This window comes from Aethalodelphis obliquidens, unplaced genomic scaffold (assembly GCF_003676395.1).
Source record: "Aethalodelphis obliquidens isolate GAN/ISIS:26980383/991018 unplaced genomic scaffold, ASM367639v1 scaffold60, whole genome shotgun sequence".
Classification (NCBI taxonomy): domain Eukaryota; kingdom Metazoa; phylum Chordata; class Mammalia; order Artiodactyla; family Delphinidae; genus Aethalodelphis; species Aethalodelphis obliquidens.
In genome coordinates this window covers 11,505,334-11,530,023 of record NW_020838004.1, presented here as the reverse complement: position 1 = coordinate 11,530,023, position 24,690 = coordinate 11,505,334, and the positions used below count along the sequence as shown (strand labels likewise).

General features: G+C 36.3%; 1 protein-coding gene across 3 annotated transcripts in view; it reads right to left on the bottom strand.

Annotated features, from left to right (window-relative positions):
• Positions 1–5,054: 5,054 nt before the first annotated feature.
• Positions 5,055–24,690, bottom strand: part of CFAP300 (cilia and flagella associated protein 300) — a 28,458-nt gene continuing 8,822 nt past the window's right edge. The window contains exons 3-7 of one of the 3 annotated variants that reach the window (XM_027087769.1): positions 21,512–21,587; positions 16,069–16,235; positions 12,425–12,597; positions 6,641–6,707; positions 5,055–5,739 (exon numbers count right to left, since the gene is read on the bottom strand). In XM_027087769.1, coding sequence (XP_026943570.1) covers positions 5,611–5,739; positions 6,641–6,707; positions 12,425–12,597; positions 16,069–16,235; positions 21,512–21,587 — 612 coding nt within the window. In that variant the 3' untranslated portion in view covers positions 5,055–5,610. Of the gene's footprint in view, positions 5,740–6,640; positions 6,708–12,363; positions 12,598–16,068; positions 16,236–21,511; positions 21,588–24,690 lie in introns of those variants that run through there. The other 2 variants (XM_027087770.1, XM_027087771.1) reach the window with 2 other exon arrangements.

Sequence of the window (24,690 nt, the reverse complement as noted above, 5' to 3'; positions counted from 1 at the left end):
TGGTGATCTTTTGATCTTTTGAAAATATACATCACTCCCTTGCTTCAAAACTTATAGTAGTTTCCCATTGCACTACCGTTAAATTCCACACTCATTTTATTGGCTTATAAGATATACATGATCTATTTTCCCAGTTTCAACTCATGTCACTCTTTCTTGCCTGCTATGCTCTGTTCACAATGACTTCTGTCAATTCCTAGAACACACTAAACTCATTTCCATTCCAGGGCCTTCACATATGCTGTATTTTTCCTGATAACATTCTCAGACTAACTACTCTTGATATATTCCCTAGAAAAACCATAATTTGTAATTACTTTATGTATTTTACCATATTTTTTGTCACTAGATTGTATGTTTTTTGGAAGCAGCGATTTTGTGTTTTGTTTACACTGTGTCCACAGGCTTAGCATTGTGCCTGGTACACAGTGGACATTAGGTGAATAATCTACTTTTCTAAGCATATCTGCTGCTCTATTCAGGGAAGTTTGTAACCCCACATGTATTGATACTTTCTACCTCTATACCACAGACTGAAACATTTTCTCTGCCTAGAATTCTTTCCTCCCCTAAGCCAATCCATAATTGTCCTTTCTTTTTTTTAATTTTTATTGGGATATAGTTGATTTGCAATGTTGTGTTAGTTTCTGCTGTACAGCAAAGTGAATCAGTTATACATATACATATATCCACGCAGTTTTTAGATTCTTTTCCCATATAGGTCATTACAGAGTATTGAGTAGAGTTCCCTGTGCCATACAGTAGGCCCTTATTATCTATTTTATATATAGTACTATGTATGTGTCAATCCCAATCTCCCAATTTATCCACCCTCCCAAACTCTTTCCCCCTTGGCAACCATAAGTTTGTTTTCTACATCTCTGATGCTTGTAAATAAGTTCATTTGTACCATTTTTTTAGACTCCACATATAAGCAATATCATATATTTGTCTTTCTCAGTCTGACATACTTCGTTCAGTATGACAATCTCTAGGTCCATCCATGTTGCTGCAAATGGCATTATTTCATTCTTTTTTATGGCTGAGTAAGATTCCATTGTATATATGTACATCTTCTTTATCCATTCACCTGTCAATGGATATTTAGGTTGCTTCCATGTCCTGGCTATTGTAAATAGTGCTGCAATGAACATTGGGGTGCATGTACCTTTCTGAATTATGGTTTTCCCTGGATATATGCCCAGGAGTGGGATTGCTGGATGTCCTTTCTTTTAAAATGTACCTCAATCCCCTTCTCAGGGAGGCCTTTCATTATGGATCATCCTTGGCTCTGATCTCTCTAGGTTCCCTCAGAACTTCAGAGGTTAAGTTTTATATTTTATATGTATGAAGTAAGCAGTTAGTTTATATGTAGGAAGTAAGTAGTTTTAAGGAAAATAAGCGTTTTATTCTACATGTTAAAGGGATGAAAGGTGACACCTGATCAAAAATTTTGTTGAATAAAAGTTAATTTATATTGTCATAGGTGGTTTCTATTTTACTTTCTCTCACACACCCTTCTGGTAACAAAAATTTACAGATTCTTAGTGTTTGTTAAAGCCTAGTGACATTTTTTTCTTTTTACAGGCACAAAAAAAGAAGATAAACAGGAATGATAAGTTTCAACCTTATTGAAACCCAGTTCAGCCTGCCTATCCCAATGAACTTTAACATGTGTGCCAAGTCAGGAGATTGAAGACTTACATTAGAGGATATCAGGTATACCAGCTGCTAGAGTTTGCCAGTTGGACACTGCTAAATGTGTCTCTAAATGCGGCTTTTTAGTGCTAATTAATGCAGCTTTTACTGTAAGACACAACATACTTCCCTGTCTTTTATTCTTCCCTTTGTTCTTTTGTTTTCATCTATTCTTTCTTTCTCTCTCTTTTTTTTAAACTAGAGAAGTAGAGAGCAAAGCAGTTGTTCCCAACTGTGGAGTTGCCCACTAGAATTAATATATATGTTTGAGGAAATATGCAAAATAATGCTCTACCTCATAAAAAAGTCAGAACAATTAAAATAACAAATATCATTTCATACCCGTCAGACTGAAAAAAATTAAAAATTATGAGTGTTTCATTCTCCAACAAAACTTCAAGTTTCTTAAGAGTAATTGGGTACTTCTTTCTATCTTTCACTGCACCTAATAAATGTTATGGGCTCTAGAATGTAAACTCCCCAATAAAGACATTTTTGTCTTTTATGTTCATCACTGTATCTGCAGTACCTAGAAAGTGCCCACCCAGCACATTCACAGTAGGTAATTAATAAATATTTGCAGAAAAATGAAGGATATTAGTTCTTGGCAATACTTGCTGATTAATTGGATGACTGAGAAGCCTTCAGTCAGTTTTCAGAAACTTCAGACCTAGGTTTTCAAAGTTGTAAGGATCAAAGTTGGTTGAGCATGGGCTGGGATAGGGATGAAAGGAAGAACAAGGGATTTCCCCTCTCTGACCACAGCTTCCTACCACAGTTCCCACTTCCCTGTTCTAAGTACCTCAAATGGCCAACACTTCATAATTTACCCAGTAGCTAACCATTTGGGGGGCCATATTTGATTTTTTCCTAATGAGCACTCCATTGTCACATACTTCATGATGCCCAGAAAGGTTTCCATTGTTATTAACTCAGATTACTCAATTTTGTGCTTTGACAATTACTCTAATCTTCTATTTAATCTCTGGACCTTGGTCTTTCTTCACTCCAATTTATCACTGCCAGTCTAATCTTTCCAGAATATCACTTTTATGATGCTACTACCCTGCTCAAAAGTTTTTGACTCCTATACATCATCTACTTAAAAGATTTAAATATCTTAGCTTTGTATCTATAGCCCTCGGTAACCAGGACCCCATTCATCTGTCTTCCCTGTGTTATTACCCAGAACTCTTGGACAGAACTCTTCAGTTCCAACTAGTCAGGTGTACTTATGTCTTCCCCAAACCACCTTGTGTTTCTATGCCTCTGTATTTATTTTCTTGCTCATGGGTCCTAAAAGTTCCAAGTTCTCTGGTCTCCAGCCTAAGTCCCTTTTTTGGATGTCCAAATTATAATTCAGTGAGCCTTCTCTCCTTAAGTAACTATCAGAATTTCTGAAGAATGCTCTCAAATTCCATAAAACCATTCTGTTGTCACTTGTCACCATGGTTGATCTTTCACCCCAGAAAAATCCTCACCCTCAGTTGATCACAGCTTGCTCTTTCAAAGTTGGATTCACAGGCTGCTGCTGCTCTCCAGAGACAATTTTGTCCCAGGCATGTTCCCAGGCTGTATATCTTATCCCACACAGTCCAGCTAAATTCAGATTACAGTATAATAGTTTGCAAAATTTTACACCAGGCTTAGGGATAGCTAGAGAAACTACTGCACTACTGATACTCTTGGACCTTAGTCGCCCACCCTTCCCCACTCCCTCTCTTTTTCTCCACACCTGCAGTCACACTTCAAGGGCCGGCTTTTTTCCAGCAAGTGGGCTCATTCAGTCAGGGAACAGATACTGAGTGTCAATTAAGTGCCAGGCAGTGTGCTAGGCACTGGGGATGAACCAAATACACACAGTTCCTGTTTTCCAGACAGACATAAAATAAATTACTACAAATAGTTGAGAAAATAATTCTAAGTATGCAAAATGCTGCCAAAGAAATACCTGGAGTACAATTTTACGTCCTCTACATTCTCTGTGGCTCAGGAAGAGGGGGGAAAAACAGTGTTCCCATCTCTTACAGATATCTAACCACATTAATAATGGTATAATCTGTAGAAAAGCAATTTTGACCTTTAGGAAGACACCATTTTACATTATTGTGCAGACAGTTTAGCTCCTACTTTTTTTTTTTTTTTAATATTTCCTCCACAGAGAATGAAAAGAGCCAAAATGAATGAACACTTAAACTGTGTGCTTGACACCATTCTAAGCCCAATATACATATTAATTTATATAATTTTCACAATAACCTATGAAGGAGTCCTATTATTTTCCCCATTTCACAGATGAGGCAACTAAGGCACAGAAAGATTATAACTAGCTCAAAGTCACACAGAAAGTAATGGCAGAATTAAAAATTCAGGCAATCTGACTGCAACCCAAAGTCTTTGTTACTATGCCATTATACCTCTCAATACAGAGAATTGCATAATCTTTCTTCAAAGGTGCATTCCCATCTTTTGCCTCTGAACGTTCATCCCAGGGCCAGGCTCAGAGCACTCTGCCACATCATGCTTCTCCACTCAGCTGGACTGCTTTCCTTCTTAGTTGCTGAAACCCCACTAGTTCTTCTATAGAAGCCAGATGAAACCCTTCCTAGGCCTAGTTCACAGTGATCACTTCCATCTCTGAATTCATGTTACAATCACTGTCTATAAAAACTCTTACAGATTACGTTCTCTACTAGGTTTATAGGGAGTGTATGTTTCCCCAAAGTAAATCACACAGTGCCTTGTACAGAACTGGTACTCAGAAAGAATTATTGATTAAGAGAGGGTCCCCAGCTTGTAGGGGTCTGTGTGGTAGGCGGCCAAACTGGTAGCAAATGAACATTTTAGTTTTTGATTTTATGTTTTTTATATGAGTTAACAAAAAATCTATGTTATGACCATGTCTGGAAAATATTCATTCAATAAACAATTAATGTGCCAAAGCATTGTGCTAAGTATTAGAAGTAAAACAAACTCTCTCTCCTGAGCTGTATACCTAAATTTCCAGCTGCCTTCCAGATACAATCACAGGTTCAAATCCAAGATCATCATCCTTACCCCTGCAACTCAGAAACACATATTCCAAACTTGCCCCTTCCTCAAGGTTTCAACATTTCTTTTAGGGTCTCCATCATCATTTTGGGCATACATGTCAATCACTTTTTCCATTAAAAAAATATAAGTTATATATTCATTTTACTAGGGTAACAAGGAGACAGTACTAAGGCATCCTGTGCTTTACTCTTTTGCCAACTTAATAATACCATCAGGACAACCCTCTTTGTTTACATGTAGTTCTTGTATTAGCTGTGGGGGCAGCTCAGTTTTAATTTATTACGTGATAAAAGAGTTTACAATTATGTTCAGAACATTATTTTTTTATTGAGGATTTTAAGTGGGACAAATGAATTAAAGGAATTGTTATGTTTTCCACAGCTCCAGAGATGTAAACCTTTATGCAGTGAAGAAACGTGACTAAGTGAAACTCAAATTTTAAAAGCTAATGATTCATATTAATGATCAGTGGTTAGAGATGTTTAGTTTTCTGTCACAATTTCAATCCAGAATTAATTTGGTTCTAAAATAAAATAAATGGAAAATTGAGGACTCACTTGAATCTTAACGCAACAAATATGAACTAGATTTTTAGTTCTTTGTAATTTTCTGTAAAAATTCCATAACTGTATTGGTGTAGATTATGCTAGGGATGAAATTTGGTTCCTGTGTTAGTATTCCAGATAAATTTAAAGAAAGGCATCTTGGTATTTGTTTTCTTTTGCTCTAAGCAGCTTCTTTACATTTTACTTGAATTAACTTGCAAAGTAAATGTTTATCCATAAATCAGTATTAAAATTAAAAACTGGTAAATAGGTAATAAAAAGTTATCTAAATATAGATAATCTGAAAAAAACATTAAGACATTTCCCCCACGCCATAACAGTGGTATAAAACATGAACATGACGCATGATAGGATCCACAATAAAGTAAGAAAATGTTTGTTCGTGACTCTTTGTTGAAGGGTAGCACATACCAACAGAATCCTGAAAAAGATAAACCCAAATTATTTAGTATACAACTACATTTAAATAATAATCAACATATTTAGCTATTATATATTTTGTGGTAAAATGTCATGAAACATATATCAAATCTTTGACAATAAATTGGCAGTTAACTACTATTTTAAAATATTTGTGGGCAGCACAGTCTACTTACTATGCTAACAATACATATGTACTATGCAAACATGCATAATTCTTGACCTTAAGGAATTTATAGTCCAAAGTAAATTCTATCTTTGAAAAAAGTCCTAATATTGCAAAAATTTATTTTGCATTTTTCCTCTATCTTTGCTTTTTTCAGAACATGGTCTATACATACTATGCGGGCTGGGACTATGTTTCTTTTGTTTATCACTGGGCTCTAGTCTCGCACAGTAGCTGATACACAGTAGGTATTCAAAAGATAATTGTTAAATGATTGAATACAGATACTTAGGAACTGCTTCATATGTATTAACAATCTTTTGTGTGATACTAAAATTCAAGTATCAGATTCTGTGATATAAAGACATTTATGTCATTCTTACTTATTTGCCCCCAAATTATCATTTGACAGGCTAAAGAACTGTGTTCTACCTCATCTGAGCCACAGATTTAGCTCTAAAATAAGAAAGAACTATTATTAGACATGGATAACAGAAAAGAAGCCGGGGAAAAATGTTCATACTTTCTCCAAATAAAAGCATACCGTATCAACTTTTAATTTTAACAGAAAACTATTTAGTTTATGTTAACTATGTTCTGTATATACAGGTATATGTTCTGTTAGCTATTCCTCTCTGAGGTTTAACATTGTCCTAGTTGCTATCTCCAGTTATTACAATCCTCTTAATAACAAATAATTAGATGGGTTGGTTGCACATTTCCCCTCAACACTTACATATGCTGTAACTTTAAAGACAGAAGAGGTAATTTGTATTTTCTTGGTTTGAGGATTCTTTCGAACACTAAAATAGGGAGGAAAAGGGAACATTTTAAAATATAACAAGCACTGGCATAATACATTTAAGATGTTGATCCCTTTTAGTATTCAGGTGTTCTTATCCATATATAACATGGAAATACAGAATATCCAATTAAGTAGTTTGAAAAGAATGGCATCTGTGGTTTCATCAAAGGATAGGGCAACGTTAACTGAATTGAAATTGCAAAAAATTGAATTTTACAGTTAGAGGGTTTGAGGTCAGTTTGAGACTCAGATGATGAAAAGACTCCTAGGCCAGAGACAATTACTGGAAAAACGAGAATTGGTTAAAGTCAGACTGAAGTGTAAACAGCCGTAAGGGGTAGATAAAAACATACTAAACTTGAAGAATTAAACAGTCTGAACATAAATGACAGTTCTGCCACTGATTTGTTATTTCACTTTAGGCAAGATTAACCTTTCTGAACCTCAACTTTCTCATATGCAGACTGGGTAGGATATGGTTCCCTTTAGGATTATATGAGAATTAGGTGGAGTAATGTATATGAAAACTATTTATTAAATTATTTATTACTAAATTATATTCTATTAAAATCACTTTCTCTCATAGCTCTCTTTCAGTTACTCTCCCTACAAAAGATAATCTGTAGCAATATATAGTGAGGAAGCAAACTGAGGATTGAGGAAATAAGCTACAGATATATATTTATACATTAATTCATATATAAATATATGCACATATTTATAATGCTTTACAATTTGCAAAATACCTTTATATACTTTACCTCATGTAAAGATCACACAACTCAGTGAGGTAGGCATTATTTTGCCAATTTTACAGATAATAGAAATAGAGCAGTTAAATGATACATTTCAGACATTCCAACTAAAAGTGGTATGTCTGGGAATAGAATTTAGGTGATATAGAGTCCAGTTTTCTTTCCCTACACCTCACCTGTTTATCTTATACCTACTCTAAATTCATATACATCAAAGGTATTGTCCATGTGTTACATGTGAAGGTTAAATTTAAAGGAAGATATCCCTCTTCTTCACTTTATCAGGTAAAAGTACTTCTTTCCCTTCACTACATATGTAAAGAAATGGGGAGAAAGAGAGAGGAGGAGGAAGAAGGGGGACTCTGTGGGAGGGTGTGCATGCATGTGTGTTTGAGCTTGTGCACCTGTTAGAGATGACCAGATGCAAGCCATTTCAGGGTTTAGGGTTCAAGATTCTTAGGCAGTTTTCATCTTTAAAACATTTCATTCAAATTTAAACCCAGGAATCATGCAATTAAATTGATTTCCATATATTTCTATAACATAAGTTGAGGTCATTTTCTTTTATTTCTCTAATGTGTAAGATACACTGCTGGAAAGTTGGAGACTACATTTAAAATTTCATGCTTATCTGAGAGAAGACTATCACCACTACATATAAAACGTTTGCATACACCTGTATGACCACCCAGATCAAAATACAGAACATATCTATGGTTATATCTAATTTTAAATACTGATCTGGAGGTGGTTATATGGGTGTAAACATATATAAAAATTCACTGAACTTATGTACACTACGATTTGTTCAGTTTACTGTATGTAAATTACTCCTCAGTTTAAAAAAAAAGAGCCCCTGTAAAAGTTTGTGCTTATCAAATAAACTTAGAGGAAATTTAGTATTTGATACTTCACATAGTAATCACTTAACACATACAAACACATACCATAGGTGTATTATTTTTAAAAAGAAACTACATTTGTACATTATTAGGAGTTGGTTCCTAATGGAAATAAATCATATTATTCCATTTTATTACTGCTGATCCTGTATTACTGTTACTTTAAAATATCTCTAAGACAATTTGTCTAGTTTTTTATAGGTCAAGCAAAGTATATTATCACCTGTCCTATATCTCATAAGAAAAAAAGAAAAGGAAATGTGAAGTGATATTATTTGTGCCCTAGGGTGTTCTACTAATAATTGCATTATAACAGATTTTTGGCAGTCACTAATTCACTCTTCAGGTAACCATAGTTTTTAAGGATGCTGGAACATAATTTCCATGTAGTGCTTTTAAAAAGTATGATTGTATTAATGGTTTAGAAATAGTGTAATGATTGGTTTCTTATCAATATCATTTGTGCTAATTTCTGAGCATCAGTCCCATATTGACTCTAAACGTTATGGTGTACAGACCATTCTAACTAACTCTGCTCATTTTAAGACACAAGGGCCCCACCGTTTAATTAGCATCTGAAGGGCATAATCTAAGACTCTCAGTTCAAATCATAAAATCTGGGGCAGATATGTATTTTGGAGAACGTCTCCTAAAACTTTGGCAAAAGCATGTGTTTAATGTCTAAAGTAGGAAAGACACAGGCACCATTAGTAACTATAGAATTATTTTTGAGATGCAATGAAACAATTGATCATTTGCTCTCCAAGAAAATGGTTTTGAAGTATTGCCTATGCGATTTAAAGGGACCATAATCCTTGAAAATAAGGCATTTTCCAAAACCTTTAAAAGATGTCTTTTATAGGACTTGTAATAATGGATGAGGGAGAAAATATCTTAAGAATGTTTTTACCTTTTTGTTTGAGTCAGAGACCCCTAAAATCAGGCTCTGTAATGTGCCCTCAATATCTACAAACATAAGGGATGGACTTCTTTGCTAGAATGAATCAGGGACAATGTTTATCTGCAAGTGCAGGTTAGATAATGTAAGGTAGCTACTGCGTGTTTAATTAGAAAGATAGCAAACATTTTTCTAAAGCATGTAAAAACACCTAAAACTCAAGTAAAGGAACAGGAAAAAACATCCGTCTTGGTTAAGTTAGCTTGTACAAATGACTTGATTAGATACATGGCTCAGAATTCTGAGAAATTACTGATGATACTTCAAGTTCCACTTGTGCTTCCTCTACTTATACACCCCTTGATAAATGGTATGTTGAACCAACCTGTATCTTTACCTTAACCAACTGACACAGCATCTGACCCAAATCAGCACGACTAATATTAGAAAAGCCCCATGTAGTGCATATGATAAGCAAACCAACATAGCTCCTAAGGGATTTTGAGGTCATTTAACGCATTCAGTTGCTTTGTGTTGGCACCTAAGCCATCTCAAGCAAATATTTATTCTAATAATTTTCTACTGAAGTTGCTTTGGGAAGACAATTTCACATCCTCTCCTCATTCAGCAAGGAAATTCATAAGCATGCTTAACTTGGATCATCGAGAGAAATATTTAATGGGTCTCAGAGAAAAGTAATGCTGTAACTGGGCTGGTCTCCTTCCCAGTCTCCCCTAGAATGACAGACTTGTGATGCATCGTCCCTGAATTGGGAAAAGACTGCCCCTCTCTTTGCTGGCCCTTGTGGACTTGACTCCATCAAGACGTCCCTGATTGCTCACACCCACACTGACAATTTTTTCTTTTGAACTTCCGGGGTTTTTATTACAGTATAAAAAGCTGTAAATATTTGCCTATAATAACTGAACATTTGATCATATAAAAAAATGTTTACTTATAAAATATTTTAAACAATTACTTTACTATTATTTACTATGTTAACTTGTAATTTCCTTAAGGTCAGAGACTGCCTGATGCCTCCTCTTGCACTCTTTAGTGCTTGGTCGAGTTCAGTGCCCAATGTTAACACTTGCTGGTTGCCTGATTAAGTGATTCCATGGACACAATTCTTATCCTTTCTGTAAGATGTCATGAATTTTGGATACTCATTTTATGAGTGGTCATACTCTTTGAGTCATACTTTTTCTTAGCACCCAAAAAGTATAGAAGAGTATCACAAGTGAGAATTCAGGGAAGGGAATGTTGGAAAAAATAGCAGTTTCTTCAATGTTTAGGTTCTAAAGTTATTTCTATTTCAAATATCTCTAATAGAATCTCTTCCTCTACAGCACATGGTAGTGAGGAATTCCACAGGTTCATGTGGTTGATGAGGTACAACACTGTGGTGGCTGTGGTGTGTGTGTCTGTGTGTGTGTGGGGTGTGTGTGTGTGTGTGTGTGGTGTGTGTGTGTGTGTTTAGGGTACACCGAGGAGTATCTAGCAGGAGTGCTAGAAGCAGTCTTGTAAGTTTTCATGAGCTGCAAATGATAAGAACAGAATATGTTTGATGTAGGTATGTGCATGTTATTTCTGAAATTCTGTTTCTATAATTTCTCTTCCAACAATCTTTATGTATTGACACAATAACTTTTTCATAAATATCAGAGACAGATTATAGAAATACTTTTCTGTTTTTAAAACTATATCAAAAATAAACTCAGTAGAATAACTGAATCATGCAGTTTGTTGTATAGCTGTATGACACATGTAATGGATATGAGAATTGAGGTGTTGAGGATAAGTAAAGTAACAATCAAGAGTTTGATGAGAGGGGCTTCCCTGGTGGTGCAGTGGTTGAGGGTCCGCCTGCCGATGCAGGGGACATGGGTTCATGCCCTGGTCTGGGAGGATCACACATGCCGCAGAGCGGCTGGGCCTGTGAGCCATGGCCACTGAGCCTGCACGTCCGGAGCCTGTGCTCTGCAACGGGAGAGGTCACAACAGTGAGAGGCCCGCGTAGCGCAAAAAAGAAAAAAAAAAAAAAAAGAGTTTGATGAGAATCTAATTCTGTTGTTTTCCTATTAAAGTAAAATTGTGGGGCTTCCCTGATGGCACAGCGGTTAAGAATCCGCCTGCCAATGCAGGGGACACAGGTTCAAGCCCTGGTCCAGGAAGATCCCACATGCCGCGGAGCAACTAAGCCCATGAGCCACAACTACTGAGCCTGCGCTCTAGAGCACGCGAGACACGACTACTGAGCCTGCGTGCCGCAACTACTGAAGCCTACGCACCTAGAGCCCGTGCTCCGCAACAAGAGAAGCTACCGCAATGAGAAGCCCGTGCACTGCAACAAAGAGTAGCCCCCAGTTGCTGCAACTAGAGAAAGCCTGCACGCAGCAACGAAGACTCAACGCAGCCAAGAATAAAATAAATAAATAAATAAATAAATAAATATTTTTAAAAAAGTAAAATTGTGTAACTAAACTCTGGGAACTTTTGCTTTTACTTGTTCCTATCCCCTTTGCCTATAAAGATGATCCAATATCTTCATCATTGAAAAACCCAACTAAAGAATGTTCACTCCAGTTAAAATAAAAGCATAAATAAAAGATTTGTAAAGTCTTTATCCTCACTTGGTCTTCAAAAAGGAAAAAAAAAAAAAGCCCTAGTGGAATACCTAAAACAAATTTAGGATTAATTTTGAAAAGATTAACACTGAGGTGAAAATTCTTCTACCTCTTTAGAACAAAGGTAATAATTTTTTTTACTATTATATTCATCAATATTAGTCAAGCAAGTTCAAACACGCTGAGGGAGCTCATGTCCCCTTGAGATTTAAAAGAAGGCCTAGGGATAAAAGGGAGACCTGGAAGAAGGCAGTTGCTAGTAAGGGATGGAGTGGGTGACAGGTCTGGATGAGAAAACAAGGACAAGAGGCAGCTGAGAGGACTGAGGACTAAAATAGGGTCAGGGAAATCTAGAAATTTTGTAGCCTGGAAGAGAATAAGGAGGCTCTGACGAGGGGGTCAGGGTGGCACTATTTTTACTCACTTTGGTTGTTAATAGATCCACAAATAGTTGCTGGGTAATCCTACCAGAGTTAAATAAATAATTTGCTCTATTAACCAGAGATTTACATATTGTAATCAAGCAACATTACCTCACTAGATCCTTATAGATAAGCTTTGTTGTTTCCAGATATGGATTAAGTACATCTTCATATTGACAAAGGGCTCCACCAAGGCAAAGATGTTTGAAAAGACAAAACAGGAACTCTTCTCTATCTGGTTGGCTGAATACTTCATATTTTTCTGAGTCTTCCACTAGCAAAACCTATGTAAGATGATAAAATTCATCTCAATGTAACATAATTTGAGGTTCTAATTTTTATGTTTTCAAAAGTTCCAGTTTATATGTTTAAAAGTAATTTTAGACCTATTTTCAGAAGCAATCCTGAAGCAATGGAGAAAATGATCTGCGAGACCTGTGCTTATTGTCCCTCCATTCTATCATTTTATCAGGTACAGACAGTGAAAGGAATAAATCTAAACATAAGCCTTCTCTTCTGCTTTCTTTGTTCTAGTTTATATCTTTAGTAATTGTTTCAGTGCTACTGAAATTTTAGAGTTGAGTCACTGTGAATCTCATTTGGAAACAATGGGAGTATAAATAAATGGAGAAACTTCTCCATCCCATAAGGTCCATAGTCTTTGCTTCCATCAAGAGGTTAAACACAAATGGTCATTTTCTAAGCCCTTTCATAGTGTTTGGATTACTATTTTCCTTATGCCCACAGTTACACCATTTTGAACTATTCCGGTAGCTGGAGCCTCATAATCACCTCTTCTTCTGTTCTCCTCTAATAATATCACCTTACACATCACCAAGCTACATGGATGCTTGCTCTCTTGACACCTTGCTACCTCTTTCAGAAAATAGTTTGACTAGGTCTGATGTAGGGGATTTTCTTACACCATTGGGCATTACAGACAATTGCTTAATTTGTTGACTGTAGTGGACATGAACAGGTGATGAATGTATACTACAAAATATATTCCTTTTATTGAATTGCTTATAGCCCATTTACTTGAAAAAAGAATGTGAAATAGCTAATAATAAAATATGGATACAGTAAGATAAAAATAATAAAAGACAAAAGAATGTAACCAAGATATAAAGTGGGAAGAGAAAATAAAAACACATAAGGAACTCTACATGGAGAAAAGCTTTAAAAATTGTGCATGACATTTAACATTACCATACACTTAACACAAACATAAATACACATAAGAAACTCTAGATGGAAAAAAGCTATAAAAATTGTGCATAACACTTAATGCTATCACATAGGTAAAGGAAGGATATATGAGTCATATAACAATCACTGTCTAGCAGTAAGAAGTACACTGTTTATTAGGAAAATTGATTAAACTTCACATTTTATTTACCTCAATCTCAAATGAAAATCATTACAAGGTCATTATATAAGAGGCATTAAAAAGCAATAAACTCTATGGTGTTGTCTTATAATGACTTGATGAAAGCTGAAGTTATATGTAGTAAAATGTAAGAGGAAGTGGTCCACAGTTTATTGCTCTCTGTGTGCCACATATAAGACCTGTAACATCTCCTCTCCCTCCCTCCCTCTCTCTCTATAAGGAAATAATGTGATATTAAAACCCAAGTTTGCAGCCACCTAAAGATTTGGCTTAATACAAGGGTGACAAAAGCCCTTAGGGATGAATAGTTTACACATTCCTTACACAAGGACTCATGTATTGAATTGATTAGGCTGTGCAATTAAAAAATTATAATTAAAAACATTTTTGGAGTGAATGTTAAAAACAATAGCATTTTATGTCTGATCTCCCTCTCTATTCACATACAGATCTGTTTAGTTGTGTAGCCCTCAGAGAGGAGATAGGCAATGGTTAATGAGTCCAACTTCTGAGCGGTGGTCAGGAAGGAGGCTATTATCAGAACTTAATTACACAGTGTGCCAACAGAATCTGTGTTGCTACACAATGGGAGGGCCCTTTCTAGTTCAGGCTAAAGCTAAAAGTTATTTATATTTTTTTCAGCCGGAAAGCAACCAAGTTAAAGCCCGCACTGTTGCCACAGAGCGGCAAAGAACACAAGAGCAAAACATACAGGCAATCAGCAAAAAACACCGAGCCCCGGCCCTTCCTGAATAGAGGTGCTACTCATGGTAATAAATAAGCGGGAGGCAGTTTTGCAGGGTATTCTGGTGAAGAGCAAACCCTCCTTTTATTTTTATTTTTTGGCCGCGCCGCATCCTAGTTCCCCAACCAGGAATCGAAGTCGTGCCCCCTGCATTGGAAGCATGGAGTCTCAACCACCGGACAGCCAGGGAAGTCCCACAAATCCTCCTTTTAAAACGTCATTGCTGGGCTTCCCTGGTGGCGCAGTGGTTGAGAGTTTGTCTGCCGCTGCAGGGGACACGGGTTCGTGCCCCGTTCCAGGAAGATCCCACATTCCGCGGAGCGGCTGGGCCCGTGAGCCATGGCCGCTGAGCCTGCGCGTCCGGAGCCTGTGCTCCGCAATGGGAGAGGCCACAACAGTGAGAGGCCCGTGTAACGCAAGCAAACAAACAAACAAACAAACAAACCTCATTGCTGAGGCTCTCTCTGTAGAAGTGATGGTGTAGGAGTGAGTCCTTTTAGGTACTTAGTGAAGATCAATGTATGGACTGGCTGGATGCTCCCTCGTCCCCTACAGACAAGATTCCTGTGTCCAGAACGATATATCAGTAGCCTCCCTGTTTCATTTCTATCTGCATTTGTAATACATTAGACTTGTACATCTTCCTTCTCTCTTAATGTATAATAATAATAATAATAGTAATTAGTAGTAGTTCATATTATTGAAATCTTACTAAGTGCTGAGTATTCTGTAAAGCACTTTAAATGCATTATGTCACATAATTCTTACATTATTCCTATTTCATACATGAAGAAACTGAAGCTTAGAGAGGTTAAGTATGACAGTTATTAAAGTGACAGAGCCTAGATTTGAACCTACATCTATTTGATAGCCCTAATTTTTGACCGTTTTGTAAATACTCTTTCTCATCAATTAAAATAATAATAATGATGATATTTCATTTTAACAGCATTTCATAAAATGCTTTCTCAACAATTTTAGGAAGAAGGTAGAATGGGCATTTTAATTTCCATATTGTACAGATAAGATCTTGAGGCTCAAGATATTGAATGACTTGCCTAAGGTTATTATTATCTTGTAAATAATAAATCAGGAATTAGGAAAATAATCCATGTCTTCTGATGCCAAGTTCAGTATGCCTCTCATTAAAACAAAAGTTAACTTAGTTAATCAAATGCCTTTTTGATCTCAGCAATGAGATTAAAAGATTATTGCCCTCCAGGGATGTTTTTAAATATTCATTTGATATGTTAAGAGAAAATATTGAAGAAAAATAGTCATCAATTAAATCGGTCAGAGTTTCTTGACCTCAGCACTACATTTTGGGCCAGATAACTTTGCTGTAGGGACTGTCCTGTGCATGGCATGATGCTTAGCAGCATCCCTGGCCTCTACCCATTAGATGTCAGTAGAAGCCCACTGAGAACTAATGAAATACACACATAATCAAGTTGGTAAGAAAAGTGCCATCCAAGAAGAAACCTACCCGGGTAATGATTATGACTGATCATTATTCATTGATAAGAGGTAATTTATGGGTTTCAGGCAGGCAAAAGTTTTTGACATTAAGCATTTCCTGAAATGAAATTCTATTGTGAAAATTTAAAATTCTGTACTTACTTTTCGTAATTCATCAGAAATAAGGAAGGGATCACAAAAAGAATCTAAACATTTAACAATATGTCCATTCTCTCGTACAATATCTTCATCATATAACGGATTAAAAAATGACATTGAAAGCTGTGTGCAAGGAACGTTTATAGCTTCAATTTTTTTCACTTCAGTTCCTGAATAAAGAGATATAAAAATTAATTTAGTACTCTCAATTATTGCCAAAACAAATATCACTCTGCAGAGATTCTAAGAAGTAATCAAATACAACGTATGTTTTGATATATTTAAAAGACACATTAGTTTAGGGATTTTATTAAATTCTTATTTTGCAGGTTGTTTATTTTTATTAATTATTAAAAGTTGATAACAAAATTTTACCATTTCAGGCCTAGATGAAGGATATGTAAATTAAAAAATACTTGAAAATGAAATATTTATTGTGTAGTAGGAGGTTCTTAGATCAGTTTTAATGTATATATCAGAATTGCCTATAAAACATAGAAATTGCTTCATATGATTTTGGATTTGTATTATGCTTAATAATTCATATTACAAAAATTTTAATTAACATAAGTAAGGATGTTTCTAAAGTCACTGAGGGTATTTTGAAAATGTTTCTCTCCATTTAAAAATTTCTCCCTTGTGATCTCACTTATAGTGTTTATTACAAAAAAAAGGTTTTCCAAATCAAGGTAAATTTCAAACCAGGCCCTAATCAAGTTATTACAAGTGTTAGAGAAATTTGAAATCATGGTGTTCTGTCTATTTTTCTCTTGTAGCTCTAGTTCTTCCCATTTCCACACCAACACCCCCCCCCATTTATTTCCTGAATGTGTCTTTCAGGAATGGATTTTCTGTTACTAGAGGTTCTATTAAATTGCAAAAAGACATAAAGATTAAGGTGAATACTTTTATTATTGCCTCAGTGAGTCACTCAATCGGTTTCTCTCCTTTATGCACCTAGATACGCACACGCACTCACTCAGATATAAAGGGGTGGAGTTCTCCTTGTTCAAAGTTCTAGGACGATTGCAGACTTAGATATGGTGTGTCCTCTCCCCAATATATTTGCTGGATCTCTGACCTGAGAAGCAATTTGAGCTTGAGAAGAGTAATGTTGGTGATTATTTGCACTTCCTTCCTCTGGATGTCCACCCAGAGTCTTGCTAGGACCTGTCGCTCTCATTCTGATCCTGAGCTGGGCTAGTGTGGAGGCAAGAAGAATGCCTGGAGCCAAGAACTGTGCATGCCTCAGTTATTGCAAAAGATATGCTGCTAAGAAAAGCTCCTTTTGTTCTAGAAGCAAAATCCTTTGGAAGATTAAAGTAAAAAGAAGACCCTAGAAAATGACAGAGTAGGTCTGAGTAATATTGGAAGACCAAAGAACAAGAGCCGTATAAAGCCAGACAATTTTCAAAGATGGGTTGTTGGCCATAGGATGAGGGACTGACATTGGGCAACATGCCATTTTAATAAATCTACCCTAGGTCTGATTTGGGGAGTGGCAGGAGGGTGTGGATGGTGAGAGAAGGTAATTGAATTTAAACCACTTAATCGGAAACATACAAACAGAACTTGCTGTGGACTGAATTGTGTCCCTCCAAAATTCATATGTTAAAGCCCTAACCCCCAAAGTGATGGTATTTTGAGATGGAGTCTTTGGGGAAGTAATTAGGGTTAGATGAGGTCATGGGTGGGGTTAGGAGGACCTCAACATATGAATTTTGAAGGGACACAATCCAGTCCACAGCCTTCTGCTCCTGGACCCCCAAATTCATGTCCTTCTCACATGAAAAATACATTGATTCTATCCCAACAGCCCCAAAAGTCTTAACTCATTCCAGCATCAACCCTAAAGTCTAAAGTCCAAAGTCTCATCTAAATATCATCTAAATCAGATATGGGTGAGAGTGGAGGTACAATTCATCCTGAGGCAAAATTCCTCTCCAGCTAAGAACCTGCAAAACAAGACAAGTTACATGCTTCCAAAATACAGTGGTGAGATAGGCATAGGATAGACGTTTACATTCCAAAAGGGAGAGATAGGAAAGAAGATAGGGGTGATGGTCCCAAGCAAGCCTAGAACTTGGCAAGGCAAATTCCATTAGACTTTAAGCCTCAAGAATAATCCTCTTTGGTTCAATGTTCTGCTTTCCATACCTACTGGGGCGGTTCTTCCTCCAAGGAAGTGTGCTGTTGAAACTGAGGGGGTGACCCTGATGATCTCTAAATTGCCTTCTCAGTCCTTCTCTTTTCTTGAAGAATAGCACATGCTTACAGTTGAGTGGCTCCATGGTCTGGGCCTGTAGGATCTAAAAAGTCTGATAGCCTTCATTTTGTCTCATTTTTTTCTGTCCCCTTTAGTTCAAGCTGGCAGTGTCTTTGCTGGTACAATCCCATCTCTATATCTGGCTTCTGCTGAAATGGCTGATTAAGCCAATAAGTTGCACCCATGATCTCTTTATCAAATGGTTGCTCAAGGACACGCTTAGTGTTCTCTTCAGAACAAGCTTTCTCATTTTCTGCAATATGGATATGCTGAGAATTTTCCAAATCTTCAAGTTCTGGTTCCATTCCGCTTAACAATTCCTTCTTCAATTCATCTCTCTCCTTCCATATTTTACTATAACCATTCAGGAGGAAACAAGCCACTCCATCAATACTTTGCTTAGAAATCTCCTCAGCAAACATTAATTTTACCACTTACAAGTTCTATTTTCCACAAAAGCACTAGAACACAGTTCAGCCAAGTTCTCTGCCATTTTATAACAAGGACTGCTTTCCTTCCAGTTTCGAATGCCATGTTCCTCATTTCCATCTGAGACCTCACCAGAATCAACCTTAACATCCATATTCTAGCATGCACCTCAAGACTCTTACAGACTATAACCATTACACAATTTCAATGCTACTTCCACATTTTTAGGTATTTTTACAGAAGCACTCCACTTGGTACCAAAATCTGTATTAGTCTGCTTGGGCTGCTATCACAAAATACTATAGACTGGGTAGTTTAAACAACAGACATTTATTTTTCCACAGTTCTATAGGGTGGGAAGTCTAGAATCAAGATGTCAGCTGATTTAGTTCCTGGTGAGGACTCTCTTCCTGGCTTGCAAATGGCTGCCTTCTAGCCATGTCCACATGTGACAGACTCTTATAAGAACACTAATCCCATCATGAGGGCCTCTCAAGACCTTATCTAAACCTGAAATCTCCCAAAGACCTCATCTCCAAATACTGTCACATCAGGAGTTAAGGCTTCAATATAAGAATTTGGGAGGGGACACAATCCAGTGCATAGCACACACTCTCTGTTATGTAGAAATTTGGTTAAATTGTGTCTCCAGCATTTATAAGTTTTACAATGCATCACTAAGATCACACAGAAAGTTAAGAATGTATTGTTTTTTCCCCCTCAATACTAGCATTACAATACACTGGATAGCTCCTTTTTATTTAGTGTCCAAGTCGGTGCTTTTCTGGAAACCCCGTTAATGTGGAAGTGACAGAGGCAAGATGAGTTCTAGAGCCTGGATTTGAATCTCAACTCCACCTGGCCAGCTATGTAAAACTGCACGAGTTACTTAGCTCATGCCTCTGACCCCTCATTTTTGAAATAGGAACATACAATAATACCTCTCTCAGAGTTGTTTTGAGAATTAAAGGAGGTAAATGTGCATAATGCCCTTAGCTGAGCACATAGGAAGCACCCATTACACGTCAGCCAAAGAAGGGCAAAGTATGTCTAAAAGAAGGGGGCCGTGGCAGCTGGCTGAAAGGATATATCAGCACCAACAATTGGCAACGTAGGCAGTGTAGCCAGTAGTGAAGGAGATTCCATCATCATTCTCTTTAAACCTGGTTCACTTGCTTGAAAAATGTCTTTTCTCTCATTAAACAAAAGCTATTTCTTATGCTTATAAAGGCCCCTAGAGTAAAATTAGAGAGAAGATGACCGATATATGAGAAAAAGAAGAAAAGCAAATAGGAGGAGATTAAAAACAAGTTAATGGAAGAGTACAAGCAATCCACTAGAAACTTCTGTTCCTGAAATGGAGTGCTACCTCTTCTTCTATTTTTCAGAGTACTTCTAATTGGTTCTGTCAAGTACATGTGGAATTTTAGAACGTTTCTTTTTGCAGTGCCTTTTACAAAAATTAGAAAAAAGTCAGTGCTGTTTTGTGAAGTATGTACCAAAATGGGGGAAGGTAGAATGCCTATTTCAATGAACGTTATCTTTTGTAAATGAGTTTACTGAAGTTATTGTAAACATGGTTTGTAAACACTATGATACGTGACTCTGATTATTTCCTTTTGAAGATTTGGAAATGGTAAATATATTTGCTTAGGTACTCAGTTTAACTTTGTAAGTAGTCTGAAGATCACACTGTACTAACGTTTTGTTCTATAAATTTTGCAGTGGTCTTTAGCCAAAATCAATAAAATTTGACCTACTAAGTCCAACATCATGAACTGTTTGTAAACTTGTGCTTGACTAATACTTCATGAAAAGTTATTTTTGTGTAAGGCCACTAGAGTTCCATGAAAATACGTTGTAAGAATTTACCAAAACAACCCCATCTAATTTAAAATCAACTTACATTTTCTTGAGCACATATTCACATTACCAACCAGATTCTTCTTCTAATTGGAATGATAACTTATTCTGTTAAGAGGGCTCAACCTAAATTTTCAAATACAGTGTTCATGTTTCTGTTTTCAAAATAGTTTTCTGTTAACTCTAATTTATTCCTTGACCTGAGAGTTATTTAAGAGATTTGAGTGTTATTAAGTGTTTAAATGTTTGGGTAATTTTCTTTAAAGATTTCTAGCTGTGTTTCAATGTACTATGAAAATATTATCTATATGAAGTTCTCCTTTTGAGAATTTAAGACTCTCTCCTCCATGATTTAATATATTATTTTTAAAGACTGTTCCATGGTGGCTGCCAGAAATTCATTCCCCTGACCCAGCTGAGATTTTGCCCACGCATCCGCACATCTGTGGAATCTTACCTGAGCTTTTCCCACTGGGTAGAATTGACCAATCCCTTCCTTTTGCTCCCATTGCTATGTTAGCACCTTTGATACACTATTGCACATATTTTAAAATATATCAGTGAGTTCCTTGAGTACACATTTTCTCTTACTCACCTTTATTTTCCCTGCATCTGTCAGAGTCCATGAAAGGTGCACAATAAATACTTTCCAAACAAATGTAAAGAGTGAAAAGTTGCTCTTAAGTGTTAAGCCAGGATAGCAGCAGTGCACTACCAGGAGAATGATGCAGGGCAGGCCTGGCACAGTTGATAATATTTGACTTTGATGTTGTCAACCAAATGAGTCATTATTCACAATTTATATTTTAATAATGAAAATTCCTGAGGTAAAATTTTGTTATAATAGTAAAATAGTAATCTGAAGAGATGAAAATAAATTTTGTTTACCTAATGTAATCCACTGTCCAGAAGAATCTGAAAGTAACTTCAAATTGGGAATAACATTTGGATCTTTAAAAAAAGCCTAAAATACAAATTTGAGGGGAACAAGTTAGATATATTATTATAAACAGTAATAAGAATTAACTTCTTAAATAACTATAGTAAAATCTCATTTAATTTAAATTGGGGAAGGATAATTTTAAATTGCTAAAATGTCTTAAGCAATAAATGTTTCATAAAGAAATGAAGTTCTGTTACCTTCAAGTTGGAACAGTATGAACAATACTGTTATGTCCAAGTAGATACCTTTGGGACTAATTTAATAAATAGAAAGTAATGATTTACAGTGAAAAGTAAGAGGTTATATAATGTTTGAAAATTTTGTTTTCTTTCAACCTTGTTCTCCCAATTAGCTGATGTAAGTAATCACTGCTTCCACTCTCCCCAACTAAATCTAAATCTAATTGTCAATTTAATTCTATCCAAGGGGCACATAGAAAAGTGATAAATTTCACTTCTTTTTAAATTTTTTTTAATATTTTTACACAGCAGGTTCTTATAAGTCATCCATTTTATACACATCAGTGTATACATGTCAGTCCAATTCTCCCAATTCATCACACCACCACCCCAAACCCCCACTGCTTTCCCCGCTTGGTGTCCATACGTTTGTTCTCTACATCTGTGTCTCTATTTCTGCCCTGCAAACCAGTTCATCTGTACCATTTTCTAAGTTCCACATATATGTGTTAATATATGATATTTGTTTTTCTCTTTCTGACTTACTTCACTCTGTATGACGGTCTCTAGATGCATCCACATCTCTACAAATGACCCAATTTCGTACGTTTTCATGGCTGAGTAATATTCCATTGTATATATATACCACATCTTCTTTATCCATTCGTCTGTCAATAGGCATTTAGGTTGCTTCCATGACCTGACTATTGTAAATAGTGCTGCAATGAACATTGGGGAGCATGTGTCTTTTTGAATTATGGTTTTCTCTGGGTATATGCCCAGTAGTGGGATTGCTGGGTCATATGGTAATTCTATTTTTAGATTTTTAAGGAACCTTCATACTGTTCTCCGTAGTGGCTGTATCAATTTACATTCCCACCAACAGTGCAAGAGGGTTCCCTTTTCTCCACACCTTCTCCAGCATTTGTTGTTTGTAGATTTTCTGATGATGCCCATTCTAACTGGTGTGAGGTGAGACCTCATTGTAGTTTTGATTTGCATTTCTCTAATAATTAATGATGTTGAGCAGCTTCTCATGTGCTTCTTGGTCATCTGTATATCTTCTTTGGAGAAATGTCTATTTAGGTCTTCTGTCCATTTTTGGATTGGGTTGTTTGTTTTTTTAATATTGAGTTGCATGAGCTGTTTCTATATTTTGGAGATTAATCCTTTGTCTGTTGATTCGTTTGCAAATATTTTCTCCCATTCTGAGGGTTGTCTTTTCGTCTTGTTTATGGTTTCCTTTACTGTGCAAAAGCTTTTAAGTTTCATTAGGTCCCATTTGTTTATTTTTGTTTTTATTTCCATTACTATAGGAGGTGGATCAAAAAAGATCTTGCTGTGATTTATGTCAAAGTGTGTTCTTCCTATGTTTTCCTCTAAGAGTTTTATAGTGTCCAGTCTTACATCTAGGTCTGTAATGCATTTTGAGTTTATCTTTGTGTATGGTGTTAGGGAGTATTCTAATTTCATTCTTTTACATGTAGCTGTCCAGTTTTCCCAGCACCACTTAAGTAAGTAATCACTGCTTCCACTCTCCCCAACTAAATCTAAATCTAAACGTAATTGTCAATTTAATTCTATCCAAGGGCACATAGAAAAGTGATAAATTTCACTTCTTAAAAAATGAAAACTTTCTGTATGGCAAAAGAAATAAAAGTAGCCAAGAGTTTTATTTCCAGGCACCAGCAGTTGACTCTGGCTGAAAAGATCTGAAGAGAAACTTATTAAAAGTATCTTAGGCAGTCTACTGCCTAATTATCAGGAGATGTAGAGAATCAGGTTAAGTGGGTTAAGTGCTGGGCCCTCAGAATAACACAAAATCATATGTAGAACTGCCCTGATGAGGAAACAGTCATCCTTGCTATAGTCCCATCAAGCACTAAAAAGAGCTACCATGATCCTTTCCTCACCAAGGCTACCGCTGTTCCAGGACTGCCCTAACTGAAAGCTGGATGCCTTTGCCACCACCTTTGCCATAAAAATTCAGGATTCTGTGTGTACCTCTTTCCTTAAGTTGCTCACTTTTCAAAAACTGGTTTTGCACTGATAAATCTGGTTGGTAGCCCTAGATCCCAGGTTTGTGCTCTGAGTGCAAAAGAGGCAAGTATTACACAGTGAAGGAAACCATCAACAAATGAAAAGGCAACCTACTGAACAGGCAAAATATTTGCAAATCATATATCTGATAAGGGGTTAATAACCAAAGTACATAAGGAACTCATACAGCTCAATAACAACAACAAAACTCCTAAAAATCTGTTTAAAAAATGGGCAGAGAATCTGAATAGACATTTTTCCAAAGAAGACAAACAGATGGTGAACAGGCACATGAAAAGATGCTCAACATTAATCATCAGGGAAATGCAAATCAAAACCACAATGAGGTATCACTTCACACCTGTTAGAATAGCTATCAACAAAAAGACAAGAAATAACAAGTGTTAGCAAGGATGTGAAGAAAAGGGAACCCTCATGCACTGTTGGTGGGAATGTGAATTTGTGCAGCTACTACGGAAAACAGTATGGAGGTTCCTCAAAAAATAAAAAAATAGAACTACCATATTATCCAGCAACTCCACTTCTGAGTATTTATCCAAAGAATACAAAACTCTAATTCAAAAAGCTATAGGGACTTCCCTGGCGGTCTAGTGGTTAAGACTTCACCTTCCAATGCAGGGGGTGTGGGTTCGATCCCTGGTCGGGGAACTAAGATACCACATGCCTCAGGGCCAAAAAACCAAAACATAAAACAGAAGCAATATGGTAACAAAGTCAATAAAGACTTTAAAAATGGTCCACATCAAAAAAGCTATATGCATCCCTATTTCATTGCAGCATTATTCACAATAGCCAAGATATGGAAACAACCTAAATGACCTAAATGTCCATAGGTGAATGAATGGATAAAGAAGTTGTGGTGTACACACACACACACACACACA